At 42.8% G+C, this 19,435-nt stretch overlaps 2 protein-coding genes across 7 annotated transcripts in view; one reads left to right on the top strand and one right to left on the bottom strand.

Moving 5' to 3' along the window:
• Positions 1 to 14,933, top strand: part of LOC127049044 (gamma-aminobutyric acid receptor subunit rho-1) — an 89,776-nt gene extending 74,843 nt beyond the window's left edge. For both annotated transcript variants that reach the window (XM_050949306.1, XM_050949307.1), the window contains 4 exons: positions 536 to 676; positions 4,536 to 4,688; positions 11,898 to 12,094; positions 13,719 to 14,933. In XM_050949306.1, coding sequence (XP_050805263.1) covers positions 536 to 676; positions 4,536 to 4,688; positions 11,898 to 12,094; positions 13,719 to 14,006 — 779 coding nt within the window. In that variant the 3' untranslated portion in view covers positions 14,007 to 14,933. The remainder of the gene's footprint in view (positions 1 to 535; positions 677 to 4,535; positions 4,689 to 11,897; positions 12,095 to 13,718) is intronic.
• Positions 1 to 19,435, bottom strand: part of PM20D2 (peptidase M20 domain containing 2) — a 224,417-nt gene that overhangs the window by 165,673 nt on the left and 39,309 nt on the right. The window lies entirely within an intron of this gene.

Consider the following 19,435-nt stretch of genomic DNA (forward strand, 5'->3'; position numbering starts at 1 on the left):
GTGGTCAGCTGATCAGCACAGGAAGAAGAGGAGGAGGCGCAGGAAGGCAGCGCGCTGGGGGAAAAAGCGGGGGAGGAGGGATCTTGGCTGCCAGCAGGACCAAACTTCTGCCTCCTGCCCCCGCAGGAGAGAGCGGCGAGCGGGGGACTGAGTGGGGCTGGGACCCCATCAGGTGGCAGGTAGCAGCTGCCATTAAAAATCAGCTCACATGCCATCTTTGGCATGCGTGCCGCAGGTTGCCAATCCCTGGAATAAGTCATGGACAGGTCACCAGCCATGAATTTTTGTTTATTGCCCATGACCTCTCCATGCTTTTTACTAAAAATACTCAAGACTAAATTGTAGCCCTAACCATAATCACATGCACAATCATCCATGACCATCACTAATACTGGACCAAACTGGCAGAAAATTTGCTGTTTCCACCAAAGCTTTTATACTTACCTTTGCAGTCTTATTGACACATTCTGAACTGTAGAGTCGATACTATTTGGTATAATTGCACTCCACCAAAGATTTACTCCTATTTTCCTAGATGCCTACACTGAAGATGATCTAATGCTGTACTGGAAGAATGGGAATGATTCCCTAAAAACAGATGAGAGGATATCGCTATCCCAGTTCCTTATACAGGAGTTTCACACCACCACAAAGCTTGCCTTTTACAGCAGTACAGGTAAGTGAATTTTGCTAAAGTTGTGAAATCATGATGGATTTTTGCTTTCTCCCCTCCCTCCCCAATCAGATGAGATCAACTTTACCTCTGCCTTAAGAGATGGACTGGTATGCGGCTTCCTCTGGGGCCCATAAAAATTGCCCTTGAATTGGCCACATAGGACTCACTAGCAAATGGTCCAAGGCATTCCCTTTCCTACAAGGGCTGAAGCATAGGCAAAGTTCATGCGGAATTGCGGACTTGGACTTAATTATTTGTTCATCACTGTGACAAGGTGTACCAGGCCCATGGTCCTACCACACCCTGCCCCAGGAAAGGGAGCAGAAGAGGTGAGTTCTGCAGGCTGTCTAAAGAGGCTGCAGGGAACAGCCAATCGGAGACCAGCAGGCTCTGCCTCAGTGACCTGAGTGATTCCCTTCTGTATCCTACACTCTTCACGGAGTGGATCTGCTGAGCTGTGATAGTCTTCACTGTTTCTGGTGTCAGCTCTGGTGCCCCTAGCAATAGGATTTGCACCATCAGACATGCTCTTCTCATCTGGCTAATCCTTGGGGTCCCTGCCTTTCCTCTTGCAGCAAAACCTTTTTATGTGGCCCACCTCTCCACAATCAAAGCAATTAAGCCTTACCCTTCCTCCCTCAATTCACTCCAGGGCAAGCCCCTTCTTAAATGCCCATAACATCTCCACGGCTGGGCTTCAGGCATCCAGCCTGGTAAACCAACTGGGTATGATGCAGCTCAAGCATTTCTGTATCCACTCCTGCTTTCTGGAGTGGGCCTCTTGCCATCAATGTTGTGCTGCAAACCGAGTGTTCTGTTGGTTCTCCAACAGCTGCATCAGTAGGGCCTGGGTCCACTGCTTCTGCGGCATAGTGGCTACCTGCTGCTGCTATTCTGCCACTACCAGGCAGATCACCTCTTTCATTGTAGTACCCCTTGTTTTCAGGAGTTGGGCCAAAAGGAACCCACTCTGGTATCACTTGTGATGGGACCCACTCACCTCACACGAGCTTCTATTATTGTGTGTGTGTGTATGCCTACACTCTCTCTCTAGCTGCACCTGGCAGTTAACTTCTCTGGCAGGTTTCCAGTGACTCAACCATCCGTCCAAGTCTCACACAGTCCATGTGTGTGTAACCCTTCTGCCCGTCTGATTTGGCAGCAACCAGGGCCGGGTTCAGTATCTAGGGGTACCGTTTCAATAACACAATGCAAAACCGGCTCAAGCCCCCACCCAGTGACCTGGGACAATCACATACCATCCCCCAGGCGCCTCTAAGAGGCAATACTTCCCCTCTCGCAAGCATGGAGTCTGAGTCTAGCAAAATCCTTTTAATAAAGGAGGGAAACAATGCAGCATTATGTTGGGGAAACACAACAAACAGGATTCATAACATGAACCATGAGCAAAAGACCCATCCCCTAAGTAAGTCTGGAAATGTCCTTTTCCCCTCAGGGTCTTAAGTCCAGCAACCCAAAAAATCACCCGAAGTCCCAAAAGTCCAACACCCCCAAAGTCTCTTGAGTCCAGCAATCCAAAAATCACCCATAAGTCCAACAACCCAAAAGTCTCTGTCCCTGGTCAGTGCAGCCTCAGAGTTCAAAAGTTTATCTGCAGAGTTTTACCTCCCAACCTGGGGGTGGGGACACAGCGGTGTTAAGGGGCACCTTACATGGTCCAAAGCTGACTGCCCCACCTCTCCATGGGGTTCTGCTGCAGCCTTCATCACGAGCCACTCCACCAACTGCTCCACTCCACCAGCCGTTCCGTGAGCCACTCCAGCCATCCCGCAAACTGCTCTGCTCTGCCAGCTGCTCAGCAACACATCTTCAGGCCCCCCCACAGCACTCAGTAATTTTAGCTCTTTACTGACTTCAGTTTGTAGTAGGGGAGCCTCAGTGCTGGTGCACCACTGGCCGAAAGTGAATTCAGCTCAGCAGGCTGTAACTAGACTCCTAATAGAATTAAAATTAGCTCTGACATTCCACAGTAGACAGAGAGAAGGAAGTGCAATTGGCATTTCAGACCCTCCAATGGGGCCCATACCATCAGGTACAAATACCTACCCCCAGCCTCTCTCAATTCACTGGGTTTTGGAACCCATGTCCCTTGTTTAGCAAGTGCTACTTAGTTGATGGCAAGTCCCTCTGTCGTAAAACAGTTTCATTGTCCTTGATTCACATAATCAGGGTAACAGTTTATTCTTCCTGCCCCTATAACAGAGAAACTGGGGATCCCACAGCAGCCAAAGTGACCATTTGGGCTGCTGTGGACTCATGCTAGGTGGGGTGGGTATGCCTATGCAAACAAGATCAGCCGCTGAAGTTCTTTTCCATAACTCGCCACAATTTGCCACCAGATGTCAAGGTAGAGCTCATCCTGACTCTGCTTACATGTGAAACAAACACACAAAGCAGACCCCTTCCAGGATACGTGATCCAGTAGGGCCTACCTCAGTGCCCTCAGTACAGTCTTTGTAGCCCTCAATCAGGGCTTGAGCCTCAATCAGTCCAACAGAGCTTATCACAGTGCCCTCTGCTGGTGTCAGCCTCTAGTCCCATCCTAGGTTCAAACGTCTAACAGTCCAACAAGGCCTATTGCAGTACCTTGGTTATGGCCCCTCCTGGGTTAGCCTTCAAACTATCTCTCACGCCTTCTGGGCTCTCTCTCTCAAATTGTCCCTGCTCTGGTATGGAGAAGTGCCCCCAGGGCTTCCTCCCTGGAGATTCTTCATAAGCCACTTCCCTAGTGGCTGGTGTGGGGGATCCAGGCCCGCCCAGTACTCCAGGTCCTGACTCAGGGACTCTGTAAGTAGCAGTTACCTGCTGGATCCCTTAATTAATTGCTGCATTTTCCTGGGCCACTTCCCCACAGCCCTAGTACCTTCATCCTTATCTCAGGGCTGAAGTTTTTCTTGAGTCCATGCTACCAGCCAGGAGCACCTTCTTTGCTCCCTGGTCCCTGCCAGCAACTGCTGTGTCCAGGTACTGCAATTCCTGCACCTAGCCAGGAGCACCATCCTTGGAGCCTGGCTCCAGACAGCACTGATCTGTCCAGCCCTCCAGCTCCTGCAGCCAACCAGGAGCACCCTCTTTGGTCCTCTGGCTCCAGTCAGCAACTGAACTGCTCTGTCCAGAAGCTCATTTTTATATAAGGCTTGTGGTCTCTGATTGGCTGCTCCCTGCAGCTCTCTAGGCAGCCGTGAAGATTCACCTCTTCTTCTCCCTTTCCTGGGCTAAGGTGTGGTAGGACCGCAGGGCCTGGTACACCCTGCCACAATCACACTTCTCCCTTTGTGCAGTGCTGTGTAATGATACATTTGTGTGCTATATAAAGAATAATAATTCCTGTATGGAAGCATGTTGCATTACAGCTGGACCTCACAGTAATTGGGAATGTCCTTGACTGAAGTGTGGGAAGATTTGCAGATGCAAAGCTAATTGGCAATTTTAAATTTATATCCACATAGTTATCTGGTGCATTTGTTAGAATTATATATACAATGAAGGTCCTGATCCTATAAGCCCTCTCCGCATGGAAATCCCATTATTCCAATCAGAACTGACTGCAACAGGAATTCCTTGCCCAGGGAGCTTTCAAGAAGAGGTGTGATGTTTGCTCTAAAGGTCCAGTCCTGTGAGGTGATGAGACTTCAAGAATATGAATGGTTTGATTTAAGATCCACTCTGTTCTTAAATGGAGATGAACCTGTAGTAGTCACTTCTAATATTTTTCTTATAAGAAAGTATAGTATGTTCCACTGTGGATGTTGAAATGATTTCAAAATATCCTATATTGTATTTGTGGATGGTTTTCCTTTGGTGTTAGTTTCCTTTTTTCCTTTTCTCTGTGGTACAGGGTGGTACAATCGCCTGTACATTAACTTCACTTTACGCCGCCACATCTTCTTCTTCTTGCTGCAAACCTATTTCCCTGCCACTTTGATGGTCATGCTGTCCTGGGTGTCTTTCTGGATTGATCGCAGAGCTGTACCTGCCAGGGTCCCTTTAGGTAACAATAATCTTGTAATCAGCACACCTGAGTGACCATACACTAGCAAAGACCTACTTATTGAGACAATCTCATCAGCATCAATCTCCGGCCTCTAATGTATGACAGACCACATTGCCACGTAGTTTAGAATTCAGCTACTGAATTAATCTACTGCACTTGCTCACACACATGTAGGTTAGGATAGGCTGACCTCATTCATCTCTTCTTTATTACCCTAACAACACTTTAACTGTATTAGTCAGTATCACAAATGACAGATGCACACCAAAAACATAGGGAAGAAAAAACACAGCATTCATTTTCTCATTCTGTTATTATATAATTATAATTAGGGCGGTCAAGCAATTAAAAAAATTAATTGTGATTAATTGTGCTGTTTAACACTAGAATATCATTTATTTAAATATTCTGGATGTTTTCTACATTTTCAAATATCTTGATTTCAATTACAACATAGAATACAAAGATTACAGTGCTCACTTTATATTTATTTTTATTACAAATATTTGCACTGTAAAAACAAAAGAAATAGTATTTTTCAATTCACTTAATACAAGTACTGTAGTGCAATCTCTTTATCATGAAAGTGGAACTTACAAATGTAGAATTATGTACAAAAAAACCCCTGCATTCAAAAATAAAACAATGTAAAATTTTAGAGCTTACAAGTCCAATCAGTCCTACTTCTTGTTCAGCCAATCGCTCAGAAAAACAAGTTTGTTTACATTTGCAGAAGTTAAATTTACCTTGACTTTAGCAAAGTTTTTGATACTGTCTAGTATGAATTGAATGAATGGACTATAAGGTGGATAATAGGATGGAAGGTGGACTTAGGATGGAAGAATCCCATGCACTGCTACAGGCTGGGGACCGAATGGCTAAGTGGCAGTTCTGCAGAAAAGGACCTGGGGATTACAGTGCATGAGAAGCTGGATATGAGTCAACAGTGTGCCTTTGTTGCCAAGAAGGCTAATGGCATATTGGGCAGCATTAGTAGGAGCATTGCCAGCAGATCGAGGGAAGTGATTATTCCCCTCTATTCGGCACTAGTGAGGCCACATCTGGATTATTGCATCCAGTTTTGGGCCCACCACTACAAAAACAATGTGAACAGATTGGAGACAGTCCAACAGAGGGCAATGAAAATGATTAGGCAACTGGGGCCCATGACTTATGAGGAGAGGCTGAGGAAACTGGGTTATTTAGTCTGCAAAAGAGAAGAGTGAGGGGGGATTTGACAGCAGCCTTCAATTACCTGAAGGGGGATTCCAAAGAGGATGGAGCTTGGCTGTTCTCAGTGGTGGCAGATGACAGAACAAGGAGCAATGGTCTCAAGTTGCAGTGGAGGAAGTCTAGGTTGGGTATTTCATTATTTCATTAGGAAGGTGGTGAAGCACTGGAATGGGTTACCTAGGGAGGTGGTGGAATCTCCATCCTTAGAGGTTTTTAAGACCTGGCTTGACAAAGCCCTGGCTGGGATGATTTAGTTGGTATTGGTCCTGCTTTGAGCAAGGGGTTGGACTAGATGACCTCCTGAGGTCTCTTCCATCCCTAATCTTCTATGATTCTATGAAGATAATGCTGCCTGATTCTTGTTTACAATGTCACCTGAAAGTGAAAACAGTTGTTTGCATGGCACTTTTGTTGCCAGCATCGCAAGATATTTACATGCCAGATCCGCTAAAGATTCATATGTTCCTTAATGCTTCAACCACCATTCCAGAGGACATGTGTCCATGCTGACGACAGGTTCTGCATAAGAACATAAGAATAGCCGTACCGGGTCAGACCAAAGGTCCATCTAGCCCAGTATCTGTCTACTGACAGTGGCCAATGCCGGGTGCCCCAGAGGGAGTGAAGCTAACAGGCAATGATCAAGTGATCTCTCTCCTGCCATCCAGCTCCATCCTCTGACAAACAGAGGCTAGGGACACCATTCTTTACCTTTCCTGGCTAATAGCCATTTATGGACTTAGCGACCATGAATTTATCCAGTTCCCTTTTAAACATTGTTATAGTCCCAGCCTTCACAACCTCCTCAGGTAAGGAGTTCCACAAGTTGACTGTGCGCTGTGTGAAGAAGAACTTCCTTTTATTTGTTTTTAACCTGCTACCTATTAATTTCATTTGGTGACCCCTACTTCCTGTATTATGGGAATAAGTAAATAACTTTTCCTTATCCACTTTCTCTACATCACTCATGATTTTATATACCTCTATTATATCCCCCCTTAATCTCCTCTTTTCCAAGCTGAAGAGGCCTAGCCTCTTTAATCTTTCCTCGTATGGGACCCTCTCCAAACCGCTAATCATTTTAGTTGCCCTTTTCTGAACCTTTTCTAGTGCTAGAATATCTTTTTTGAGGTGAGGAGACCACATCTGTACACAGTATTCGAGATGTGGGAGTACCATGGATTTATATAAAGGCAATAATATATTCTCAGTCTTATTCTCTATCCCCTTTTTAATGATTCCTAACATCCTGTTTGCTTTTTTGACCACCTCTGCGCACTGTGTAGACATCTTCAGAGAACTATCCACAATGATGCCAAGATCTTTTTCCTGATTCGTTGTAGCTAAATTAGCCCCCATCATATTGTATGTATAGTTGGCATTATTTTTTCCAATGTGCATTACTTTACATTTATCCACATTAAATTTCATTTGCTATTTTGTTGCCCAATCACTTAGTTTTGGGAGATCTTTTTGAAGTTCTTCACAATCTGCTTTGGTCTTAACTATCTTGAGTAGTTTAGTATCATCTGCAAACTTTGCCACCTCACTGTTTACCCCTTTCTCCAGATCATTTATGAATAAATTGAATAGGATTGGTCCTAGGACTGACCCTGGGGGAACACCACTAGTTACCCCTCTCCATTCTGAGAATTTACCATTAATTCCTACCCTTTGTTCCCTGTCTTTTAACCAGTTCTCAATCCATGAAAGGATCTTCCCTTTTATCCCATGACATCTTAATTTACATAAGAGCCTTTGGTGAGGGACCTTGTCAAAGGCTTTTTGGAAATCTAAGTTCTGCTCGATAACAATCCAAAGTAGTGCAGACCAATGCATGTTCATTTTCATCATCTGAGTCAGATGCCACCAGCAGAAGGTTGTTTTTCTTCTTTGGTGGTTTGGGTTCTGTAGTTTCTGCACCAGAGTGTTGCTCTTTTAAGATTTCTGAAAGCGTGCTCCACATCTCATCCCTCTGATTTTGGAAGACACTTCAGATTCTTAAATCTTGGCCCTGTGCTGTAGCTATCTGTAGAAATTTCACTTTGGTATCTTGTTTGCATTTTGTCAAATTTGCAGTGAAAGTGTTCTTAAAATGAACATGTTCTGGATCATCATCTGAGACTGCTATAACATGAAATCTATGGCAGAATGAGGGTAAAACAGAGCAGGAGACATACAATTCTCCTCCAAGGAGTTCAGGCACAAATTTAATTAACGCATTATTTTTTTAACAAGCGTTATCAGCATGGAAACATGTCCTCTGGAATGATGGCTGAAGCATGAAGAGGCATATGAATCTTTAGCGCATCTGACATGTCTACCTTGTGACATTAGTGTGACACTCTGTCTCTCAGGGGAACACCCCGGCACACACATGTTCATCCTCATAATATGATTGTGTGGTATCCAGGGCAAAGTTTGTTATGTCGAATGTCTTTGGAAGGCTCATGATGCACTGAGCATTGTTGTTATAGCAATGCTATAGGTTGTAATTTCATGTATATAGTTATGAGGCTGAAAATGTGTCCTCATGGCTTAAAACAAGCCCAGACAAAACTCTCCAAAAACAGAGGGGCAGTTCATCAGGGCATGTATGGGACAAACCCAGCCCAGCCTCACAGGAACAAAAGACACTGGCCTAGGCAGCAACAAAAGAATCTGTTGGACTCTCTACGGAGTCACCCCCCTTCCTTTGATCAGTTTGGAACTGCGATGAGGTAATGCTCACTTGACTCTGAAGGGTGGGGGAAGCCAACAGGGAAGAAAGGAAATGATAAAAGGAAGAGACATTTCTCATGCTCTTCCTCTCTCTTCCACCTACATCTACAGATGTGACTGAACTGCTGATCAAAGGGGAGAACCTGGCTGAAGAGCAGCCACCCAGCCTGTGGTGAGAAGCATCTACATTTGCAAAGGACATTGAAAGTGTTAAGATCAGCTTAGAATATGTTTTGCTTTCATTTCATTTGACCAAATCCAATTTGTTATGATTTGACTTACAATCACTTAAAATCTATCTTTTGTAGTTAATACATGTTTGTTTATTCTACCTGAAGCAGTGTATTTGGTTTGAAGAGTATCAGAGGCTCCCCTTGGGATAACAAGCCTGGTACATACCAATTTCTTTGTTAAATTGATGAACTCATATAACCTTGCAGCGTCCAGTGGGCATAACTGGACACTGCAAGATGGCGGTTCCTAGGGTTGGGTCTGGGACCGGAGATATTGGCTAGTGTCATTCAGTTGTGCAATCAGGGCTGGTGCTTCCATTTAGGTGGCCTAGGCAATTGCCTAGGGCACCAGGATTATTGGGGGGTAGCATTTTGCCGGGGGGGGCGGGATAGGCGGCTCCAGTTGACCTGCTGCAGTTGTGCCTGCGGAGGGTCCCCTGGTCCCGCGGCTCCAGCGGAGCTGCCGCAGGCATTTCTGCGGACAGTCCACTGCTCCCGCAGCTTCGGTGGAGCTGCCGCAGTCGTGCCTGCGGGAGGTCCACCGGAGCCACGGGACCAGCGCGCAGGGCAGCAAAATGGCCGTGCGCCTAGGGCGCTAAAAATACTAGCGCCAGTCCTGTGCGCAATCCAGCAGCTTACATGCCAGAGGCTGTGCGTGAACAGCCCAGGAGTGGGGGTTCTCACAGCAGATCAGGGTAAGGCTGGCTCCCACAGTCAAGGATTGGAGTGACCTAGCCAATCACCGATCCAGATAACACCAAGGGAACGTCACAGTCAGTTACAACAGTGCCATGTGAACACCTGTTCTCCCTTTCAGGTGACGTTATAATTAAGAAGTGGGCAGCATTATCCACCAAAAATGTAAACAAACTTGTTTCTCTTAGTGATTGGCTGAACAAGAAATAGGTCTGAGTGGACTTGTAGACTCTAAAGTTTTACATTGTTCTGTTTTTGAGTGCACTTATGTAACAAAAAAACCCCTACATTTGTAAGTTGCATTTTCATGATAAAGAGATTGCACTACAGTACTTGTATGAGGTGAATTGAAAAATACTATTTCTTTATCATTTTTACAGTGCAAATATTTGTAATAAAAAATAATACAAACTGAGCACTGTACACTTTGTATTCTGTGTTGTAACTGAAATTGATATATTTGAAAATGTAGAAAAAAATCCTAAAATATTTAATAAATTTCAATTGGTATATTATTGTTTAAAAGTGCAATTAATCGTGATTAATTTTTTTAGTTTACTGTGATTAATCGACAGCCCTAATTATAATACATGGCAAGTACAGAGTATTTTCCATCCATTGGTCTCAAATCACTTTACAAATTCTAGCAGAAAAAGAGGTGAAAACCAGCATCAGCAACTCTCTGTTCAATCTTACAACCTTTTTCTTTACAATAAAATTAACTATCGTTGGAATTAAAATATTAGGTGATATTTTCAAAGAAATCTGTGGGATTTAGCTCTCAGTTCTATAATGAACTATATGCAGGCAGACCCCTAGGCTTACTTTATAAGATTGGGATCTTAGACACATCCCTTCCTTTAAAATTTATGTTCTAAATACCTTATCCTTAATTAATCATTATTAGCATTTTTCACAAACTTTGAGTCCAATCCCACTCCCACTGATTTCAACTTGAACCAAGATCAGGGCCATATTTATTGCAAATTAACCTGCTTAATGGAGAGAATATGTACAGACATAGAACAGATATGAATGGAACATATGTATTCATGTCTTTATTACAAAATGGTTGACATTTATATCAAGGCAGTGATATCAAAAGCTTAGAAATCTAGTTAAGAGTTACAGCAATAGAAAGTAAACACATAGTGCTTATGTAGAGCTTTTCATTTTCAAAGCGGTTTACTAACATTAAGTAATTAATCCTGCTAACAGCCCTGCCTGTGAGGGAGGTATATAGAATTATCCCTATTTTACAAATGGCAAACAATAGCAGGAGGCAATTTAATTACAGCCAGATTCTTATGCTCTGGCATGTTGAGTAGTACCTTCATCCATGAGACATTCTGCTAGAATCAGTGGGATTTCTCACAGAATAATGTTCTACTCAACCTGAATAAAGCTATCAGACTCTGTCCCTTAACTTCTCTGCCTCCAAGGGAGCTCACTTCTGGCACATTCTTGGGGAGCTGCTGAGCTGAGTACTACGATATTTGGTCTTCTGCTACTCGTTCTTGAGGGATTTAATTTTCTCTTGATACGGAGGTCCTTTTTGGTAGATCCTTTCCTCAGCTAGCCTTTTGGAGATGACATCACAGAACTGTAGATTTTGTGTCCTGCCCCCAAAATCATGGCTTTTGTTGTCCTCACACCAGAGATCCACCAAAACCCTGGTGTCAGTCTCTGGTCAGCTGGCAGGATGGTGGGAATATGATCTCCCTGGCACCAGCTCTTCTGTTCACATGCTGTAGAAGCACAATAGAAATGCTGCAGGTATAGCAAGCCATGTGCAATATGAGGTTCAAATGTATACCAATGTATACGAGCTGGTAGGTGATTCCCAATGCAGATGCAGGGAGTAGGCAGATGGCGCAAAAACCCAGGCTAGGGGGAATTGTGGAAAGGCACTGGAAAATTAACAGTGCCCGAGTTGCTTAGTCTGCATCCACACTGCAGAGTGCCCATGTTAGAAGCTTAAGTGTTGGCAGCAGTCGAGTGTTAGCCTTTATTCCCATTAACTGCCTCCCATGTAAAGCACCCCAACATCTGGACGAGAGGTTTTTGTGTGGATGGAAGTTCGGGTTAGGAACATCACTCGAGTAAGAATGCAAAGTTAACTTTGTACTGAAGACAACCCCTTAGTATGAGAATCAGGGTTAGAAATCAGGGATTTCTGGATCCCACTAAGCCACGTCTGAAACTGAAAACAGACATTTTAAGGAGAAATCAGAACTTCAGAAATAGGGCCTCGTTTGCTGAAAAGAACACAGTTTGAATTGTCTTCACTGTTTATGTCTAATGGATGATGGTCTGTTCCCAGGGATAACTACGGTACTGACCATGTCTACAATCATTACTGGTGTAAACGCCTCCATGCCTCGCGTTTCCTACATCAAAGCTGTGGACATTTACCTCTGGGTCAGTTTTGTGTTCGTCTTTCTCTCAGTGTTGGAATATGCGGCAGTGAACTACCTGACAACCGTGCAAGAGCGGAAGGAGAGGAAACTGCGAGACAAAGTGAGTTTACTATGTCCAGTGCTGCTGTATGTAATTGAAATAAGTGTTTGAATGGGCTGATTGTGCTTCAAAAGTCTGCAGCCACAATGTGAAAAATCTAAGCTTCCTTGGAAGAATAGAGCATATACAAAAAGTATCAGTACAGTATTCCTTGTTAGACAGTTTAAAGATTAGCTAATGTCATCTGGAGTTTCTTCAGCATGTAAAGTCAACTGGACAAAATCCCTATTCATACTGTAATGTGACTTTTTCGTATCTTTTCTTTTAAATTCTCTCTCTTTGTAGTTAAGAGACTAACTTGCAAATAGCACCAGATGGAAATAGTATTGTGATGGAGTGGGTGTTCAGATAACGAGGAAGATTCAAACACATCTTAGGCTCTGTTTACAATGTGCCTTTAAAAATGGGCATCCTCTCAGAAATATTTGTAATTGTAAAGAAGTGGAGTTCCCACTCTTCTCCAGAAACAGTCTAGACTGTGGTGATTCAAATTTATCCCTTTGCCTTTGCTGTTATGTTTAACAACAACAAAATCCTGCACCTGTGCTTTCCTCTTGAGCTTTGCTTTTCCTAAGGTTTTCTTCCTGCAAGTTCCTTCTCTCCTTCCCCATAGTTCCCTCTGCTTCAAGGAGAGACTCCAGCCCTCTTTATAACCTGGAGTGGAGCTAACAGGACCTATCAACTTCGCTTTCTCTTGCTGGGAATCTCTGTATCTTTACACAGGGTTCTAACTAGAGCTGGTTGAAAATATTCCAGTGAAACATTGTTCTGCTGGAAAATGCCGATTCATCAAAATGAAAAATTCTGTGGCAACATGTTGATTTCAAAAAAATTTTGCTTAGAAAAAAACTAACTGAAGTATTTCAATAAGGCTTCAATCCTATCAGAACGAAGTGTCTCCATTTTTTGTTTTGCAACAACTTGTCTTGTAGAAACTTATATTATAATAAAGTATAACATTTTAAAAAGGAATAGGTGAAATGACACAAAAAGTTTGTTTTGTGGGAAATTCAGAATGAAAGCAAATTTCAAAATAGCAGAATTTCCTGAGAAACAGAAATTGCGGTTCGTGCACAGCCCTAGTTGTAAAACATGATTTATGGCTGATTCAGCAGAAGAGCCTATCTTCCTATGTAGGGTCCTAGAACTTACCACGCTCTTCCAGCATGGACAAGCCTTCACAATTTTTATAGTAACCTGACAAATAAAATCCCATCCTTTGTTGTCATATAAAAGTATGAAAGATGGTAAATACTACAAATTATACAACATGAAGCCCGGTGATTAGCGGCTACAAAAGTAAAATGGGCTCCATCCAGTTGGATCCAGGGACACCCCTGCAGGGAGCTGGCCCCCAGCAGTACTCCTTTAGCTTTCCCTCACCCCTGACAGCATGATTCCCTTGTTCACACTCCTTGAAGCATCTGCACCAAGGAGAGAAAAGGTCCCCATGACGGCATGCTACAGAGGGAGCTGTTGCTACTGCTCTCTCTTCCTCTGTCCCCCAGCAGCCTGGTTTCCACCAGGATTTGCTCCTTCTGTCTATGTAAGGAAGAGGAGGAGCATCAGGTCCAGATAGCTCCAAATACCTATCTCATATAACTACACTCAACCTTATTCACAGCTTCCTTGTACTTGCGGACTACCTCAGCCCCGGCCCATGATGATGGACGGCAGCTACAGCGATGGAGATGTGAATGAACTGGGACACTATGTGTCTGAGAATGGAGATAAACCAGACAGAATGATGATGCAGCTGACACTTGGTTCTGAAAGGAGTTCAAGCAGGAGGAAAAGCCAGAGATACGTCAGCATGCGCATCGACACCCATGCCATTGACAAGTATTCCAGAATAATATTCCCAGGCTCATATATTTTATTTAATTTGATATACTGGTCCATTTTTTCATAAATATCAGTTATTTCTCTAGTCAGTGTCCGCATGTCACACTGTGTTACTGTTTGAAATTAACATCTATAATGCTAATAAACAGAAAATGGAGGAAACACTTAATTTTAATGCTACTTGACTAATCAGAATTTTGATACATTGATTATATAAAATCCATCTGTTGTAAAACATCTTTCTACACACTTCAGCTTTGAACTAAAAACTAGGATCCGTTGCATAACTTTTTTACTAATTTTAAGCTGTACTATGTTCCTTCTTGTGCCTCGTGGGCCACTCTAATTTGTTTTAATAGATGGCAAGAATAATCATCAACTGCTCATATAGGGCACATCACTCATTTTATGCCTCAGAAACCTTTCCTAGACTCATGTCCTGATCCTGCAAATACTTAAGCATGTGCATAAAATTAAGCAGTTCCATTGAGTTCAATGGCAATATTCACACGAGGAAGGTTACCCAGGTACTTATGTGTTCAGGAGAGGTATTACAAGCACTGGAAAATGTATTGATGTTTAAAGCTTTCTTCCCCTGGTTAATGCATGCTTTGGTTAGCATTGTGTTGGAGTAACTGAAAGAGCCAAATACTAATGTCTTGTACAGCACCCATGCCCCCTTTTGTTCATTCCTGAAAGGAAATGCTTTCAAGCTGCTTTGAATTAACCTGTTCTAAGTGTAACCAACAGTATATATTTACTAAGCAATTCACCCAAACCTTCCTAAGTGAAATGAGATTTTTCTTTCAATACAAACAAAATACTCTTAAAAAAAATGTACAGGAGGCTTTCAGTGGACCTGGGTAGATCTACAGAGCAATAAGAGACAACAGGCATGGCAGCACCAGGCCTGGGTCTGCTGACTCAGGCTCACAGGGCTCAGACTGCGGGTCTTATGAAATTGCAGTGTAGATGTTAAGGCTTGGGCTGGAGCCCGGGCACTGAAACCCCACAAGGGGAGGATCTCAGAGCCCAGGGCTCCAGCTTGAGCCCAAACAATTATGCTGCAATTTTATAGCCCCGCTGCCCGAGCCCAAGTCAGCTGACTCGGGCCCTGAGACTTGGTCCTACAGGTTTTTTATCACAGTATAGACATACCCTGAGAGTTTTGCCAATGAATTCACCATAGGAGGGAACAAGCCCTTCTGCCAGTTAAAGAAAAATTGTGACAAACCTCCTTTTTCAGAGAAACAGACGTACAAAGAGAACGATAAAAGAACAGCTTCCCTCAGAGATTTGCACTACAATATCCTGCCATTCCTGGTAAGCAGCATGCATTCTAAATACCAAGAAAAATGTTACACCTGGGCCAAATTCAGCCACTGTGTAAATTCCCCTGAGCAATGATTTCAGTGGGAATAGTCTGTTATTTCTGCAACCGGAAAAGGATGAGTCTCAAAAGGAAAAACAACAAAGCAATCATAAGGATTTTATATCTGGGCCAATGTCTAAGTTACTAAGACTAATGCTCTGAAACTTACCTGCAAAGGAGTTTCCAGCATAAAGAGCCAAATCCAGTGAGATACTGAGCATCTCTAGCTAGCTAGGCTTTCATACTACCTATTGCATAGTATCCAAATTCCTCCTGTGATGCACACTGAAAGTGCTCACCACCTCACAGGACAGGATTGGAGAAGCACTCAAGGGGAGTTGAGGGCACTCAGCATCTAGTTAGTTCACCCCCTAATTCAGTTAAGTATGGTATTCACGTGACAGAGTTTCTGCAACACATGAACAAAACATGTCAAATCAACCTAATTTCCATCTTTCACTGGGTTACTGACCTAATGGAAAAGGAGAAGCAGTGGATGCAATGTATCCTGATTTTAGTAAGGCTTTTGACACAGTCCCACATGTTATTCCCATAAGCAGACTAGGGATGTAGATGAAACTACTATGCGACGAGTGTATAACTGGTTGAAAGACTATACTCAAGGGTAGTTGTCAATTGCTCATTGTCAAACTAGGAGGACATATCTAGTGAGGTCCTTGAGGGGTCTGTCCAGGGTCTGGTACTATTCAACATTTTCATGAATTACATTGTTAATGGACTAGACACTAAGTTGGAAGGGGTTGTGAGCAGTTTGGACAACAGGATTAGAATTCAAACAGATCTTGGAGAACTGATCTGAAATCAACAAGATAAAATAAAGACAAGTGACCAGTACTACACTTAGGAAAGAAAAAATTAATTGTACAAATACAAAATGGGGAATGGCTGGCGAGGAAATAGTCCTGTTAAAAAAGGATCTGGGAGTTATAGTGAACTGAACATAAGCCAACAATATGATGCAGTTGCAAAGAAGGGTATCATCATTCTGGAGAGTATGTGAAACATGAGAGTTAACAGTCCCATTCTACTTGGCACTGGTGAGACCTCAGCTGGAGTCTTCTGTCCAATTCTGGGCCCCACACTTTATGAAAGTGGACAAATTGGAGAATGCCCAGAGGAGAGCAATAAAAATGAGAAAAGGCTTAGAAAACCTGACTTGTGAGGAAATGTTAAAAGAACTGGACATGTTTAGTCTTGAGAAAAGAAGATTGAAGAGGAAACTTAAAACAGTCTTCAAATATATTAAGGAGTGTTGTAAAAAGGACAGTGATCAACTGCTCTCCATGTCCACTGAAAATAGCACAAGAAGTAAAAGGTTTAATGTACGGCAAGGGAGATTTAGGTTAGATATTAGGGAAAAATTTTCTAACTATAAGAATAGTTAAGTACTCCAGTACTTCCAAGGAGGTGGTGGTGGAGTCCCTGTCTTTAGAAGTTGTAAGAAAAAGTTGCCAAATATCTGTCAGGGTTGGTCTAGATATACTTGTTCCTGCCAGGGGGATAGGGGGGCAGATAGGTTGGACAAGATGACCTCTCAAAGTCCCTTCTAGCCCTATATGTATGTGAGTCTATGACCAGCATGTGCAGGCAGAAAAAGTTATGTCTGTTAAATAGCTTCAGTAAATAATAATATTTGACTCAAAATTTTTTCTTTCCCCCAGTCAAACCTGTGGCCCTTACAAAATGATAACTCAAGGTTTCTTACAGTTAATTGGTTATTTGATATCTTTAAAAATGTAGGTAGATAAGCAAATGTGGATGGGTAATAGGACTTGAAACATAAACCAACCACAATTATAAAAGAAAAAGTTTATGTGTGTGCAGGAAAAATGTTGTTTCATACTCCGTAAAACATTCCTGTCTTTTGCACTTGTAGCCGCTATCAGGATCGTATTGTAGCTGTGCTATCGCTGTATGACCAATGGACCTTTTCCTTAATGAAATCTGTTATGGCCTGATTGGTTTTGACCTTCTATGCACTATATTAGTTATAGACACAGAAACTGTTCGAACAATGTTACTTGTTTATTTTTATATGCAAATTAAATAACTATTGTAAAATGGTCACAATTTTTGCTGTTTCAGGAAATTGTGAACTGAAAAAATATAAATGGAGCAGTACTCCATTGGTATATGGAGCCACAGCATCCAAGTATAAGGAAAAGAAATCGTATAATGTTAAAGTCACTAACAGATACAAATCTGGTATGTCAGCAGTGATTTTTGTTTAAATTCTACATCAGATTATACACATACATATATTATTTTGCTGTCTTATTAACTCTTAAACACTTTCCCAGATAATAAAGAAATTACTTTCTTACAAGGACATAGTTTGAACTGAATAAAGGGAAAAATGTTACATTTGAGAGAACAATTGAAAAGCTAAGGACCAGAATACTGTAATATCTTACTCCATGAAGAGTCCCATAGATTTCATTGTTATTACTTGCACAGTAAGGTACTCAGCCCTTCAGTGTTATCAAGAACAATTGTTTCCATTGTTACAATGTTGACATTTTGTAAGCAGGATTGCAAAACCTTACACTAAAGAATTCAAATATTTGCTGTGTTAATTATTTAAACACATAACCTATAACTGGTTTGTTTGGTGAACCATTACTTAAATGGTTTAATAGCTCACCAAATAGTAATATACAAATGCTTTGACCTCTGACCACCTAATAATGAGGGAGGCTTTCAAGGATACAAATGAGTTAGGTACCCAACTCACACTGATTTTTATAGGATACCTAACTGCCTTTTGTGCCTTTGAAAATCTCACCCATCATGGATCTTTCCAATTAAATTGTCCAAATCGCAAATCTGAATTTACATTGCTACTTTATTTATATGGCTATATTTTCAGCTCTAGTGCCTTTTTGGTTTGTATTGTATATAAATATATCTTTTCCATGAGAACAGGCTATGTTATATAAAGCCAGTGCTTGATTTTAAGTCTCATAATCATAAAAAAGAAAAAAAAGTTGCTTTTTGGTTTTCAACCTTCCAGCATACATTTTTGCATAAGATCATTCATTTTCATAATGGTTACTAGATGTTTGTTTTTTAATTTATTTCTAGGAAAACTCAAACTCATAATAAAACTTTGCATATGTCCAGCATTGTGTGTTTTCTCCTCAAAATTCTAAAACTGTATCTCCATGAATTTATTAATATGCATAGTATCTTTTCTTCTCAAGGACCTAATCCTGCCAGTGTTGAATGCCCTTAATTCCTATTGACACTAGTGGTTTGAAAGGGCTTAGGACATCAGAGCTAGGACTGTAATGAGAAGACTGGACTGAAATTATAAGTGAGAAGATGTATTAACAGGGGTGACTTTAGGCATTTTGCCGCCCCAAACACAGCAGGCAGGCTGCCTTCAGCAACTTGCCTGTGGGAAGTCCTTGGTCCCACGAATTTGGCGGCAGCCTGCGGGAGGTCCGCCGAAGCTGCGGGACCAGCGGACCCTCTGCAGGCATGCCGCAGAAGGCAGCCTGCCTGCCGCCCTTGCGGCGACTGGCAGAGCGCCCCCTGCGGCTTGCCATCCCAAGCACTTGCTTGGTGTTCTGGTGCCTGGAGCCGCCCCTGTATTAAGCTTCCATCCTAGATTGTCTAGGTGTCTGAGATAGGGTGTCTGCCTCACACTGGCAGGGAAATGGTTAATAGAGCCCTAGGGAAGCTGCACAGGAAGCAGCCAGTTAGAGAGAGGCTGCAAGGAGTGGCCATTCGGGCCCATATAAAAAGAGCTGCAGGGCAGAGCCAGGTCAGTTACTCCCTGGAGCTCAAGGAGAGCAGCCTGGCTGCCTTGCTGGTGGAGGAAAGTTAGCACCCTAGACACAGCAGTGCTCGTCAGGAACAGGGGAGGGAGAGGGAGCTCTTGGCTGGCTGCTTGCTAGGACTGGCAGGCTGAGGCCCTGAAGTGAGGGTGAGAAAGGTGCTGTAGCCACTGGGAAAGTGGCTGGACAGTTGACTGCTGTCACCATTGGAGAAGTGGCTAAACTCTAGAACTGAGATATCCTCAGGAGTCACCAATGTGGGGAGTGGCGCCCCATCACAGTGTCCTAATCCTCATTCCCACTGTTTAGAAGAACATTAGA

The sequence above is a fragment of the Gopherus flavomarginatus genome, chromosome 4, assembly GCF_025201925.1.
Source record: "Gopherus flavomarginatus isolate rGopFla2 chromosome 4, rGopFla2.mat.asm, whole genome shotgun sequence".
NCBI classification, from domain to species: Eukaryota; Metazoa; Chordata; order Testudines; family Testudinidae; genus Gopherus; species Gopherus flavomarginatus.